Source organism: Mastigoproctus giganteus, chromosome 12, assembly GCF_048544385.1.
Source record: "Mastigoproctus giganteus isolate SK-2022 chromosome 12, ASM4854438v1, whole genome shotgun sequence".
Taxonomy (NCBI): domain Eukaryota; kingdom Metazoa; phylum Arthropoda; class Arachnida; order Uropygi; family Thelyphonidae; genus Mastigoproctus; species Mastigoproctus giganteus.
This window is the reverse complement of record NC_143586.1, coordinates 17,990,032-18,005,746: the sequence shown is the minus strand read 5'-3', so window position 1 is coordinate 18,005,746 and position 15,715 is coordinate 17,990,032. Positions and strand designations below refer to the sequence as shown.

Genomic DNA, 15,715 nt, shown 5'->3' with positions numbered 1-15,715 from the left:
AGTACTGCAAGTTTACTCCTAAGTGAACAAATGGTTTTTCAAATATATTGGGGGGGGAGGGTGAAATATGGTCAATTTAAGTTTTATTGGTGCATAAGCAACTAAGGCTATAATGCGCCAAAACTACAGGTCAACTTGACTCCCATACAATAAATAATGGTAGCACAGAGTGTACCAAAAGACCACGCATTTTGGTGAAAGTGATTTTCAAATAAATTTCAGTACAAGTATATTTATTTAATTTTTTACATAAAACGTGTTAGAGATGTCATAATTTTTATTAATTTTTTAATGTTTTCTTCTTAGACCCATAATTCATGATGAATGTTTAAGAGTGAATTTTTGTTGTAACATTCTGGATCAAAGGAATGAAGTTTTGTGAAATTAGGGAAAGATTTAAGATTTCACAGTCTCAGTCCTACAGACAATGCTATTCATGCACTAGTGAATAAGTTTAAAAGAATAGGTCTGTGCATGACGAGAAGAGATGTGGAAGCCCAAGGATAGCACGTGAAAGCATTGAAACAATTCGAGAAATGTTCAAAGAAGACATACAATTATCAGTTATGGAGGGATATCAAAGACTGACATACTCAAGACAAAAGTTCACAGAATTTTGCATTCGACAATGAAAAAGCTCTATCACATCCAACTATTGCATGATCTGCATGAAGAATTTCCTTGTGGAGCAGAACTTGTCGATCAAATTCAAAATAACAGCTTAATGGCCCACACAATTAAATCTCCTTGAAAATCTTTCCCTAATTTCACAAAACTTCATTCCTTTGATGCAAGATGTTACAACAAAAATTTGCTCTTGAGCATTCATCATGAATTATGGGTCTGAAAAGAAAACATTAAAAAATTAATAAAAATTATGTCTCTAACACATTACGAGTACTTATTTATGTTTTATGTAAAAAAGAATACTTGTCGTCAGTGCTTTTTTTTTGTAAAAAAATAGATGCCAGTACTCGTTCTTTGCTATCAAGGAAAATTCCGTGCCTGCACGGGTGACACGGCTGGCACGCAGTGGGTGTCAGCCATGCCAGCTGCTTCCGTCTGTTAAGGATCACATGACACTGGGCGGAGTCAGCACCCGTCAATCACGGCCATATCGCTAGCAGTTGGTACGCTATATCCGATACTGAATTTCGACCATTAATTTTATTAACACACATTTTATTAAGCATAAATTTATTACACAAGTATATTAAAAATAAGTCAAAGGTGTGTCTTATTTAATAAATAAAAAATAATAAGTAAAATGTAAAAATACGGTAAGTACCAAGTAAAAAAATAAGTAAAAATAATTTCATAATGAAGTTTTGGTCGAGATTCAGAAACGGGTACCCCTTCCAGACTGTTAGCGATAAGGCCGTGATTGACGGGTGCCGACTCCGCCCATTGTCACGTGATCTCCTTAATAGATGGAAGCAGCTGCCATGGCTGACACCCACTGTGTACCACCCGTGCTGGCACGCTGTAAAAAAGGTGCCAGTATGCCGTACCGTCACAAAAAAAGCCCTGCTTGTCGTAATGAAATTTATTTAAAAATCGCACTGTTTCACCAAAATACACAGTGACTTTTGGGACACCCTGTATATTAAACTGCAATATTTCAAGACCTAAAATCAAGTAATTTCCACAGCCACATTCATAACTTCAAAAATATTACGCTGTACCTGATAACACAATTTTATAATTTTTATTTTACTAATAAATACATGTACTTAAACTGATGAATATTAATGACTGAGCACCAAAGTATTGGTTGTAAGAAGTAATGTGTATTCAAATAATCAAGAAAATTCTTACATGAAGTGAGAAGTTAGACTATGTATAAGTGACTCTTATAATAGTTTCACAAAAAGTTTTATCATGAAATATTTATATAGTCTATAACAGAATAAAAATAGAGAATACATATTGATATAACTGATACTTTAATGACAATACCAAAGAAAACAAAACTCCATTTATAAAGGTTTTTTTTTTTTTCATTTCTGGATCTAGTCATACAAATATATTAACTTGATGTTTATTAAAATGTATGAATGACATTCAGTCAACATGTGTAAAACTACGCCTCCAAATGGCAGAATGTATTTATGCTGAACGGCAGAAAACATGGCAGCCACCACATTAAAAAGGTATTACCACCGCATACCCCAATTCTGCTTGATAATTTACAGGTGATATATCCAGTGTAGTGTTCCGAATCTGTTAAAAACCTACACTAGTGATTGAAAGACCTGTACACTCTCCATGCACAGAGAGCACATGCTAGTAGAGTTAATGTAGTGTGCAAAATCTTTCTCCTTGTATCATCCTTCCGCATAAGTACCACAGGAGCACTTGCTGTTATTAAGCTTTGCAAAGGAATTTTCACCAAGTTCCTTTGGTTGGTTTCTACCTGATATTTGCAGCAAGGATCAAACTGCCATGATACAGTATACAGACCGGTACAAAAGAGACTTACAGCACCAAATGGGAAACATATATAGAGTCTATCAGGCCAAACAAGTGCAGAAACTATTGATCCAAAGCCTGACAAAACAGCTGTTTTATGAAGACAATTACCAATAGCTATCCATCGTGCGGTTTCTTCTCCAAGTTTAGTCGGTTCAATAATTATGACAGGACATTTTGCTTCTAGGGCACTTTCTAACTTATTTTCGAAATCTTCATGAGAATTCTCACCATCATAAATTTCACGGATTACTGCCACTTCTGCATAGTTAAAGTTTTCACTAAAGAAAATAATGAGAAAAACAAATTACTCATGGTTGTTTCAATAAAAAAATATAAACAAGCAAATTTAGAGCAAAACCTTCAGGCACATGAGAGCTATAAAATATTAATGTGCATGAGTTGGCAAATCCTCATTCATGAGCTGACAAAAACAAAATGCCTCAATCGTGCATCTGAACTTTAAATTAACAGTGCTTCTCCCAAGGAGAAAATATACTGCTGTTTGTTAGCTATTTACACAAATGATTTTTGCCAACCCATATCATTAAAAAAAATAACTGTAATGCATTAATAAAATTATCTGCAACCAACTAGAGAACATTTCAGTTAAAATTTAATCTCTATACATTAAAAGTTTTCCTCCTAGTGATATTTATTCGAGCCAGTAGGAGAGGAGGGCGGGGCAATTACATCACTACAAATGCAAGGTAAATGATTACTCTTGTCCTCCATTGAAAGACAACTGCTTCCATAATGTTCACCAACCTCGTGCACATGCTTCACTCTGTAATACGTGACCACACACAGCATCATTTGATGTTCCATTATAATGTCAGCTAATGAAGGGACCCGATATAGTTTGCATATTTGTAAATAGTTTAGTATTTTATAAATATTTTAGTCCTGCTCTTTCAGATGCAACAATATTCCTTATGCATTATGGAACCTGAAGCAAAAGGCCTTTTCCTAAGTGACCCATGTAAAAGAAGATAAATCATTACATAGTGATATTTATTCCACCTTGAGAATGCCATGTGGTGGGGTAGCCAATGGGAGAAAAGGGATGTGGATCACGTGGTACAAGTGGGTGGGGAAATTACGTCACTACAAATGCACAGGTAAATAATTACATAGATCTTTTCCTGATTACATATCGATCATAGTGGCATAGTGTTTGGGTAAGGTGCCACCTGTGGTTTCGCACACATCCCCCATCAGTACTCTTGTGATGAATACAGAAACTGTATAAACCAGAAAAGTGTTGTGTGTTGCATGTGTAGTTTAGTGTCGGGTTCTGCCATTTGTGCTCGCTTCTTGGCCACAGGGCCCCTATTAGGACTCCACATTGCTTGCCACCACCAGCACCGAGAGGTGAGCCAGGCTGTCCACAGTACTCTGGCTGCTCTCTATCAGGGGTCGCATGAGCTTCCAGACACAGAACAAATGGGAAGAAAAAAAGAAAAAAAGCATGAGTGAGGGAGATAGCAGAAGAAAGGGAGTAAAAAGGAGAGGAAGAACATCAGTGCATTTCGACAGGTTTGTCTTTTATGTAGAAAAGATTTGACTTACTCGGTCATACCTCTACATTTTACGTAGAAAATGTGTGTGCAGGGGTTGATGAGCAAAGCGACCAGGGGGCAAAGCCCCCTAATTTACATTAAAAATAAGAACTGCAGAAAAAAAAAAAAAAATTATGAATGGAATAAACCAATATTTCTCATACTGCAGTCTGCAAAGATACAAAGGGAGGGCAAACAATATCCAAAATTTCAAAAAAGCAGCAATTCCTTGCACTCTTAGGCAAGGTGCAATCTGTAATGAAGTTACTCAGGAGATCAGGCATGTCAAGGTATGCCTGATCTCCTGAGTAACTTGATTACAGTACAATTTATACTGAATGATGGAGGCTGTGTTCCCAGACAATTTATAATAATCATATGCATTTTTCTTCTCTTACACTCAGGGCCGTGCAGCGGTATCTGGGGGCCTCATTTACGTTGAGACTTTGATGGCTCCCTTGATTGAGGCCCTGATGTGGCACATCCAATGCATCCCCTCATTTGCATGGCCCTGCTTCCATTTCAGTGGTGTCAATCATCTTGACATCCATTTTAGTCTAAACTTTGAGAAATATTTCTCGGTTGGTATAAAATGCTTAATAGCCTCTGCGATTACCTCCTCAACGCTTCCCATTTGCATTTTTTAACATCAGTTGGTCCCACTAAACAGTGGGAAAAAATCAGAGCCTATTATGATCACCTTTCCAAGAACAAAATCTCTTCCCTTTACCCTTGACGGCAGTTATTTCTTTGAATAAATTCCACATCAATACACTATGATCACTGCTACCTAACAGTTTCTTTACTTGAAGATTCTTAATACATGATGAATCACTGCTAATAACCACATTAAGAATATCACTTTCCTTTACTGATTCTCTATCATGGTGTAGAAAGCAGTCATCCAACAAATTGAGAAATGTTCTACTACTTACTTGAGTAGTAAATGTACAAGTTCTAATCAGAATCTGGAAAATTAAAAATCCCCCATCCAAAAAATATTCTTATTTTGTCCAATATTGTATGTATATATATATATATATAGCTGTTAATTACACTCATTACAAGGTCTAAAAGAAATTAGTCATTTGGCCTATATCAGTGTTTCTCAACCTGTGGTCCATGAGAAGGTAAATTTCATTGTAAGTACAGGATAAAATATAATCACAAATAAAATTAAAATTGGCAATCAACTGTTTACTTTGTTGTTGCAAATCAAGAGGTATCCCTTAAAATACAAGGGATACCTCCTGATTGGAATGTAAGGCTTGCAATGTAAGACGTGTCGCCTGCACACTATTGGTGAAGCCACAAGCTTTCATCTGTCACAGTCGATCACCAGATTCTGAGCATGTAATATGTATTGGGTTTGTTTTTGTGTAATCGTAAAGCATTTTTTTATGTCTTCACAAAACTAGTGTGCGAGAACAACTGCTAAAATTTGTAGTGATTATTTGATTGTATATGTTGGGTGAGTTTAGTATATTTTTAATTATTTAAGCACTTATCAATGAAATTACAAGAAGATTTGATCGATATTTATTCAGATGGAGAACTTAAGTTTAAATTCAAAAATACACCGTTGGCAGACTTCTGGATTCAGATTAAAAAGGAATATCCTGAATCATCAAGTATTGCATGTTGATTCCATATTAGTCTTTGTGTTTAATCAGATTTTCAGCTTTAGTAACAACGAAAAATAAGTATAGGAATTGACTTGATATAACATCAGATTGAAGCTAACAAAAAATGTAGACCCAAATATAAATAAACTTTGTAAAAGAAAGCAGGCACAACCATCACATTAATTTTTAAACCCCTTTTTCACTTCTATTTTTTCAATAAAAAATATGACAATTTTTTTTTTCTTTTAAAATTTCTCTTACCATTCTTATGTTATTACCACAGATTCATTACTTAGCAGAGCTGATAATAAAAGAAAAAACTATAAATTTGTCAGGAAAATTCATAGATGTAAAGAAACCCTACCCAGTCCATGGTAAGTAAAGAATGCTTGAAGAAGAACTCTTTATTGTATACAGAACGCACATGCCGTACACAATACCCTTCACGGCTACAGACCGTGGTCCATGAATGATAAAAGGTTGAGAAGCACTGGCCTATATTATAGGCCTACTCTCATTGTTTTCATCCATGTCACAATAAACTAGCTCAGCATTACAGTGACAACTTGTCTACTGGTTTTATTGTTTTAGCATCTATGTGCTTAACCAAAAGCATAAGAACTTCCACTCCCAACCAGTAAGACTATGCAAGAATTCCAACTCTGCTTATGGCTGTAATTAAATTACTAGTCTGTTTATCCCCCCCCCCCAATTTAATTATAAGATCTGCCATCATTTGTATGCATGTTTGGGTAATGAACACAAACTAAGTTTTCTAAGCTAACTAACTCTGCCTCATAAGCATCAGCAAATATCCTTGCATTATAAAAATAGTCCCTTCTGTTAATAAAAACAGCCAAGTTTAGTAGAAAAATTCTACCTCACAAGATTTGCATTCTCTTCAGGACCGAACTTGCTGACAATGCCACCATTATAAAACTCCCTCCTATTAAACCCCATTTCTGCCAATTTTTCAGTTCTCATCTGGAAAATCAAAACTGACTGTAGCAATGAAATATTCAAGGGCAATTTATAGGGTTCTTTCCTTATTAATTCTTCATCCCAAACAGGGAATATTTAATTTTTACTGGCTATATGTTCTGCCTGAAATTATTCAACACAATTGTCTGATATCAACTAATTAACCTCCTTAAGAAAAAGAAATAATTGTGCATCTGGCAAGCATCATGCATGTCATCAAGAGAGCACTAATAATGAAGACTTTGGACAGGACTACAAACTAAAATCCCTGAGGTTTGTTGAAAACTGTCATCACTGGTAGAATATAATAATCTAAACACTAATAGAGAAACATTCAGGTTCTACTTTTAAGCCAAGTGCAAGATCTAAAAATATCATGCTAGAGGTGAGTACCCAGGTAAGAACTAATGGAGATTCTAATGTTACATTCACATTACACAGAGGAACAGCTTGCCTCAGTGGTACCAGGCAATACATGTTCTATATTTAAAATTAGCCAAAAATAATTCAAAGCAGCTTAATTTTTGATGTCACCCTATATTTTTAATCCATTATGAAAAATCAGTTTTTAAAAACAAATGTACCTATCAGAGCAATTGATGGACACTGAACTTGCACTGAATAAGACTTGCACAAACAAGTGTAGGTTGGACTGTGCCCCTCTCAAAATTGCTGACATCATGCCAAAAATGATTGTAATAAGTATATTATTTATTAAAAAATATTATGTTTGCTGCAGTACACCAAAATTATAAACATACATGGCATTACACGATGTGCACTGCAGAGGGACTGCTAATTTTTTATGACAAATTCTGAGTTTCTAATCCATTAGTGATGCATATCAAAAACAAAGACTGAGGAATACTAAAAACTTGATATTTTTGTGTCACTATTGCAGATAATTTTTTGTTTCAACTTAATGGTGTCTGTAGCACTTTTTGGGAAGGCACACCTATGATTGAGTTAATGGGGACTTGAAGTGATGAATATAGGATGCTCATGTTAATCTTATGAGATTATGATGGGCATCATATATAAGGGCCTGAAAAAGGCTTTTGTAGGACAGCTGCTAGATAGACCATGGGACCAAACCTACTTACTGAAAATGTTTTAGGAGGCATCTGTTACTCTACATGCTATGACCAGGGGAAATTCAAGTGATGTATCTGGGGAGGAGGGGGAGGGGAGAGGACACTGCTGAGGCTACATTATGTTAAAGAAGCTGAGAAGGTGAAATTAACTAGACAAACTTATAGAAAAATATGATAAGACCAAACTCATCTACAACTCTTGCAAGATGAGAACTGAGAATGCAATTTCAAAATTACACGGTCTCAGTTCTAATCTCAACAATGTCTATTTCCATCTACAAATTTGCTAAGCCCCACTTTTCCGAAAATCTTAATCATCACTAATCTCAGTAGTCTTAATTATTTGTAGCTGAGTGGTCAAATGCGAGGGTGCATAAGTACACATGCCTTGAGTGACCAGGGTTCCACGATTGCTAAATACAGTGCTATTTCTTGTATTCTCCAAATCTTGTGAGCGCCTCTAACCATGTAGTCATCCCAGATTATAAACAGAAAATTTATTTATTTATTCATTCCGATTCCTACCACTTCATAAAGGGGATACTTTGCATGTCATACACATGCTCTTATATTTCTTACTAGAAACTTTCTAATCTGGAATCTACTCTTTTTTGACCTCTTTTGGTTTAAAAATCTTTTTCTTCACTCACTGTCACAATCCAATTGCTGCCTCTGAAACTATTTCCCCAATCTAAGTTTCTTAAAGTAATTTTCCATAGTGATCTTAAGGATTACAACCCCAGTGACTACAATTTTTAGTTGTACAGACCCAGCTGGTAGAGACACCAAGAGTTTTGCTATTGCTAATGATTTCAGACAACTTGTGTATTTGCCTACAAAGATACCAGACAATCCTAACCATACACTGAATAGTCTTCATCTTTTCCTTACCAACTTCCAAAGCATACAGTTAATATTAGCCGTCTTCTTGGTTATCTTGGGCCACAACTTCATAATGATCTGTTCTCCAATGGAGATCATCACATCCCATGGTTATTCTAAACCTCATGTTGTTTGGCAGCACAGTAATGAAAAATTGGATGATCTGATTTCTATTCCTCTTTTCTTTGATCTTGTAGCCCCAGTATTTCCTCAGATCGGATCATAAATTATTTGTGTAGCAATGCAATTCTTTATTCCACATTCCATTCTGAGCTCCGTTCTCATCATCTTTTATCTAAACAATGATTTTCCAAAAATTGTGCTAAATTTATGGGAACCCATTTATAACAATAGCCCAGTGAAGAACAGTTGCCATTTTTAACTATTCTGTTCCCTACCACTTAACCCTTTCTTAATCCCTAATTGTATCCCATTGCTCCTATTTATATGACAATCATTCATATGAGATCGTATCAAAAGCTTTATTGAAGTCTAAATAAATGACATGACAACTTATTCTTTGTATCCAATTCTTTAGTGATAACTTCAGAGGCCAATTAAATTAGTTAGACAATTTACCTTAAAAAGCAATACTAAATCCCTCACAATTTCATTTCTGTTTGAGATATTTCCATCCTGCAGCTGTGAGAAATATTATATTCATAAATTAAAAACACACAAAGAAAGGGAATAATGAATAACACGATGTCACACACCACACAATTACAGTGGATCACAAGTATAACATCTCCTATCTGACTTTTCTGAATGTTACACCAATGGAGTGCAGAATAAAGAAACATATGCAGACTTATGGTCACTCAATTTCATTATAAAGGTAGTACTTGATGATGGTGATCACTGTACACTGATAACCCCAGAAAACATTTATATTATATTAAAATTGTAAAATTAACCAACACTGACCTTTATATTTCAAACAACAAACACCTTTATAAATCAAACTAAGTTTATACTATGTCAATTATGGGTGGGAAGAGGAAAGACATGACTCTAATCAGGATTTGACACCAATGTTTTCCTCTGAATTGTTGGTGGCCTTCAGCATTATCACTTCAGAATTGTCATATGGAAATAAGATCTCAAATAACAACAACTTAGATTAGGTTTGTAATTCTGTTAATTTCAAAGTGAATAAGCTATCACTGACATCACTTTTCTTTTTATTATTTATTGCACACATCATTTTTGACACTGGTTTCTTCTTGCTGTCTTTTGTCAAGAGTAGGTTAGTTTTCACAATGATTTTTGGTGTTTTCTTCATTCACTAATTTTTTTGCCATAATGTTGTTGTTGTTAGATTATTATTTGGGTCATGGAAGATGGGAGGGGGTGTCAGTACTATTCAAGACAACCCTCCAAGTTTTAACACAAAAATAATATAATTTAAGCCTTGAATTCCTATAGCTGATCTAAACAAGAAAACAAAAGAAATTAGTGCAAGAGTAAGTATATTGTATAGTACTCTTGCACTAATTTTTATTCTACTCTTCAACCCATTTTAGAAAATATATGGCAAACTAATTATGGACATAACAATATAGAGAACTTTAGCCTATCTATCTAAAAAATGTTAAATGTTTTGGAATTTGTTGGTACCTTTGTCATTAGTGAATACACAGAAATATTAAAAAGATTAATGGGCATTATTGTACATTGATAACATGCCTAAGAGACAAGTCTTTAAAGCCCCATAAAGAAGCCAGGTGATCTGATCCATGATTTCCTTTCAAATTCATTTTAATTGAGAGACTGCTTTTACAGGGATGGGATACACTTAAATAGAAAGGGTGCAAAAATATTTGCTGATGCTATCGAGGCAGTGTTAGGTGGGTCGGAAAACTGATAGCTTGGGGAGATACAAGGACTAATAGTTTAACAGTAGCCGTAGGCAGAGGTGATGGTGATTCTTGCACAACTTCTATTAGAATAAGTAGCGACCTGGAGCAAGGGTTGTTGGGGGTTTCAGGGACGGATGGCAGTCATTCTGAAATAGGTGGGTACATGGGATGTGTTAGGGTAACTAGGAATAGGAGCATGTATACCAATGCTAGAAGTATAGTAAATAAATTTGATGAATTTGAAGTGTTGGTCAAGACATCAAAGGCGGATATTGTTGGGATAGCAGAGACATGGTGTCACACAGATATAAGGAATGCTGAACTGGAATTTGGGGAGTACAATGTGTACAGAAAGGACAGACAGCATAGAAAGGGAGGAGGTGTTATGCTGTTAATTAAGAAAAACATAAAATCAAAAGAAGTGCACCCAGTTGATATATATGAACAGTGCATTGTTCAGTCAGTTTGGTGTGACATAAGCACTGCGAAAGCAAAAATAAGAGTAGGAGTGTGTTATAGGCCTAATGACTCGAATGAGTACAATGAACAATTTTACAGAGAAATAGAGTGGGCCAGTACATCAGAACGTCTTATAATGGGGGATTTTAACTTCCCAGATATTGACTGGAACTTGTGGGTTGGTCACTCACACGCTAGTCAGATTTTTGTGGATTTATTGGATGATTGTTTTCTGCAGCAGCATGTTCGAGAGGCAACCAGAGAGAATAATACTCTTGATCTGGTTATCAGCAGTGATCACCCGTGTATTAAGAATTTGCAGATAAAGGAACCACTAGGTGGCAGTGATCACAGTGTACTGATGTGGGATTTACTTAAAGATATAATTACCATCAGGGGTAAAGGAAAGGGTTTTTGCTTCCGTAATGGTGAGTACAGTGGTCTCAGAAAGTTTTTAAATTCTGTACAGTGGGATAAACTGACGATGTTACCAACAGTAAATTCTAAGTGGGAAGCATTCAAGGAATTAATTGTGGAAGCTACTAAAAGTTTCATACCTATTAAGAAATATTGTTCAAGGTTTAGGCCTAAATTGTTATCAAATGAACTGACTCATAACAGAGAAGAAAAATGCATGGGATGCATATAAATTATCAAGCAACTCAGAAGCCTATGGCAGATATAAGCTAGTCTGTAATCAGGTCTCAAAGGAGGTTAGGCAGGCAAAGGCAGATTATGAGAAATCCTTGGCAAACGATGCTAAGAAAAACAGCAAGGATTTCTTTACTTATATAAACTCTAAAAGGAAGGGGATGAATCTGATTGGTCCAACTGATATCGATGGATCGACTGTTGATGATCCTGCCCAGATAGCAAACAAACTGAATGAGTATTTTGCATCTACATTCATACACGAGGAGTTATTAAGGTTTGGAAATGGCAGAAGGTTATCAAATTGTAGCAGGATACTTAATGATTTTGTAATAACTGAGAGCAAAGTGGAGGAGAAATTGTTGAAGTTAAACATAAGAAAAGCACCTGGGGTGGATGGGATCTATCCAGTTATATTAAAGGAGGCGGCAAAGCAACTAAGCAAACCCTTAGCCATAATTATGAGAGCATCCTTGGACTCAGGGGAGGTTCCCACGGACTGGAGATGTGCAAATGTATCCCCAATTCACAAAGGGGGACGAAGGGTGACACGAGTAATTACAAACCAGTTAGTTTAACTTCTGTTCCGGATAAAATATGGAGTCACCGGTTAAAGATGCATTGCAGGATCATCTAGACAAGACTACAGCAATAATTCAGACACAGCATGGGTTTGTTAAGGGAAAGTCTTGTCTGACAAATTTGATTGGATATTATGATGTGGTTACAAAGGAACTGGATGCAAAAAAAACAATTTTGATATCATATATTTGGATTTCAGGAAAGCTTTTGACACTGTTGCGCATGGAAGACTATTGTACAAATTGGAGCAGAATGGTATTAAGGGTAAGTTGCTACAATGGATAAAAGGATGGTTGAGTGGGAGAAGACAGAGGGTGGTAATCAATGCGCGCTGCTTTGGTGGACAAATATTATTAGTGGAGTCCCACAGGGTTCGGTGTTGGGTCCACTGTTGTTTTGTATATTTATCAAATGATATTAATGAAGGTATATCAGGCTTGATGTTGAAATTTGCAGATGATACAAAGGTTGGCAGGGTTGTTAATGACAGTAATGGCAGTCTGCTACTGCAACAGGATCTAGATAATTTGGGCAGATGGGCTAAGAAGTAGCAACTGAAGTTTAACCTTGACAAATGCAAAGTACTGCATATGGGTAGAAGTAACTCCAGAGAAACGTACCAACTGTGTGATACTACACTTAAGGTGGTAGAAAATGAAAAAGACCTGGGAGTAATTGTGCAGGCAGATATGAAGTTTTCTGAGCAATGCAGACAGGCTGCCAGGGCAGGTCATGGGGTTTTGTGAATGATATATAGGAATTTTGCTAGCAGGGAAAAGGAGGTGATTGGATGTGCTGAAAACCCTGGCATAACTCGGGAGATGCTATTCTCTCTGCCTAAGATTGGATAACTACGGCCCCAATTCAAAAAGGGTCTAGAAATTGCTCCAGCACTTGAATTAAACTTCTCAAAACAACTGACAAGTGACAAAACCAATTTACTATTATGAAGGATGGATATCCTGTTTGCAAACCCATGCGACTGCTAAATATATTTAGCCATTGTATTCGTGGTTTATGATAATCTTGTGATCTGGTGGTTGCACGGGAGCATAACCAAGAATATCTTCTAAGCCATTCTTCACCAATCAAGTCACCATCTCGGAGCTTTCTGTAGATGCTCTTTTTCAAAAGAGAAGCAGGGATATCTTTTGTGATGTGTCAATGAAAAGGAACCATAACAATGGTGATCATCATTATGTATACATACTGACAGCTAATCAAACATAGAACAAACATTTCGAATTAGATTTTTAACATCTAATATCTCTCTCCCCCCCCATAAGGAACACCTAATCAAGAATCATTCTGTACTGAGTTCCCATTTAACAGGTTACTTTACAGCAAAAATATTAACTGTATAACACACTGACATGTTAATCACTTGGTTTAATTTCTGTTTTATTATCACTTGTTGATTATTAAAGAATAAATTAACATGTGCACACAAACTGCTTAAAACATCTCGTTTACTAATGCAAGGAAATGAACTACAAAAAACATTTTTTCATTTGGATTGTGATTAACATATTCAAGTAACACTCTGGCACAATGAGTCCAACAATTATAATATTAAATGAGGTCCCAAATATTATTAGTCATATGGTGCAAGGAAACCTGAGGCTTATGCTGCACCAGCCAAAAAAAAAAAAAAAAAAAATTCTGAATTATCCTGAGAGAGAGAGAGAGAGAGAGAGAGAGAGAGAGAGAGAGAGAGAGAGAGAGAAGGGAATCACCAAGAAAGGGAAGAATGATGATATCCAGCTTAGGACCCCAAATATTTATCATTTGATAAAATAATCAAAACTGAAATAATATTTGAAACCTAATTAGAAATAAACATAATCAGATGAACTTTTATGATACATCTACAAAATTATCAAACACTGAATGATGTACCTTATCTTTTACTTGTAGATTTAACAGTTATTTGCATTAAGTTAATGCATATCCCGTTAACTTAAATAATATGGCTTCAGGAAGAAGTCTTTGTAAAATGTATTTTTATTCATCTGTTAATACCTTTGAATGTCTATTGCACAAGAATTAGAAGCAGAGTAAAATTACTCTTTTCTTCCTAAATCTATAACAATTATATAGTATTTGAATCATTAAAATAATCTTGTACTATTCTATCACTTTTAATGAATTGAAATCTTTGTAATGGAAAGGCCTCATTTCAAAGTATAGCAAGTGTCATTTGTTAAATGACACTGACAACATAATGAGGAAAATATGAAGGGAGAAAATATAATTTCTGGCACTTAATTTTAATGATACACAACTGCACCCTGGAACATATTGTGATCAATCACTTAGTGCTAGTGGCAGCTAGCACAAAAAATATCCCTTATTTTAGGACTATATGGCTTTTAATGCTGCACGAGTGTTCTTCATGAATACCTGGCAATATCTTTTAAAAGTGTGGACTACCTTGCCAGTAAACCTCCTGGAACATGGCACATGATGGATCTTTTAAAAATCAAGTACAACTTGATTGGCACACTTTCAGAGGCAAGGACCCAAATATTTTAGAACTGTAAAATAACAATTAAGTAGCTTATTAAAGTAACTTCATCGATTTTATCTATTTTTGAGAAATGGAGCATTCGTTTTGCAATGACCTCAAATGATAGGCCTTACAAAAATCGATCGTCTTCTCGTTTAATTGTTTTCATCAATGAATATTGTATGTATATGAAACGTAATATCACTCATTTCCCAGAAATTAGTATTCTATATGCTAATTAAAAAATGTTTCCTTGATAACGACCCATATGCCGAAAAAATCTTTCAAACTTGATCACCACACAGTCGTTTATTAAAAATCATCATCACTACCATCGCACGTGTAACTATTTTATAAATACATTCGTAAAGTGCTACAGTACTGAATTTAACTCACCTCTCAGGGGATTCGTAAACCTGCATAATTTTAGCAAATTGAAAAACTAAAGGTAATGCAAAGGAAATAGCTGCACTATCACCACCAAACTCCTAATAGTAGCAGACTAACTAATCAGTGAGTGATCATTTGTAGTTTACAAGAGTATAGAGGGCGCACTAAATTATCCTCAACCTTATCAAGGCCAACATCTATCTATATTACAGTAATACTGTGCGTCCATTGGTAAAAATCAATAAAACATTGAATTTGTAAGCAGTTTAAACTAATAATACAGTAAATATTTAATTTAGAGCAATGGATACAAGCATTCAAGTGGATTGTGAATTTTTGGAATACCGGTATCTAACGATTGAGCAACAAGTCAAATATTATCATATTTTTTGAAAATAAATAAATTAAACTCATGTATTAGGACAAATGTGTTGACTATAATGAATAGCAACAACGCATTGAATTCAATTCAATTTAAATTGAGGTTACTAATAACCATTATGTAATGAATATAATTATAAATCGATCTCGAGAGTACACAAATAGCCAAGGTCATTGCGGATTAACAGGAAGCTCCTCTCGAACCAATAGCGATGACGTCATTAAAATCTAAAAAAAAAAAAAAAAAACACATAGAAAAGCACAC

The 15,715-nt window shown here is 35.2% G+C and overlaps 1 protein-coding gene across 1 annotated transcript; it reads right to left on the bottom strand.

Moving 5' to 3' along the window:
* Window positions 1-1,999: 1,999 nt before the first annotated feature.
* Window positions 2,000-15,201, bottom strand: Pmi (Transmembrane protein Pmi). Its single transcript, XM_090386322.1, has 2 exons — window positions 15,076-15,201; window positions 2,000-2,753 (listed from the first exon to the last, which is right to left on the bottom strand). Exons 1-2 carry the CDS (start codon window positions 15,099-15,101, stop codon window positions 2,240-2,242), a joined length of 540 nt encoding a protein of 179 aa, XP_090242448.1. The 5' UTR covers window positions 15,102-15,201; the 3' UTR covers window positions 2,000-2,239.
* Between the last annotated feature and the right edge of the window lie 514 nt (window positions 15,202-15,715).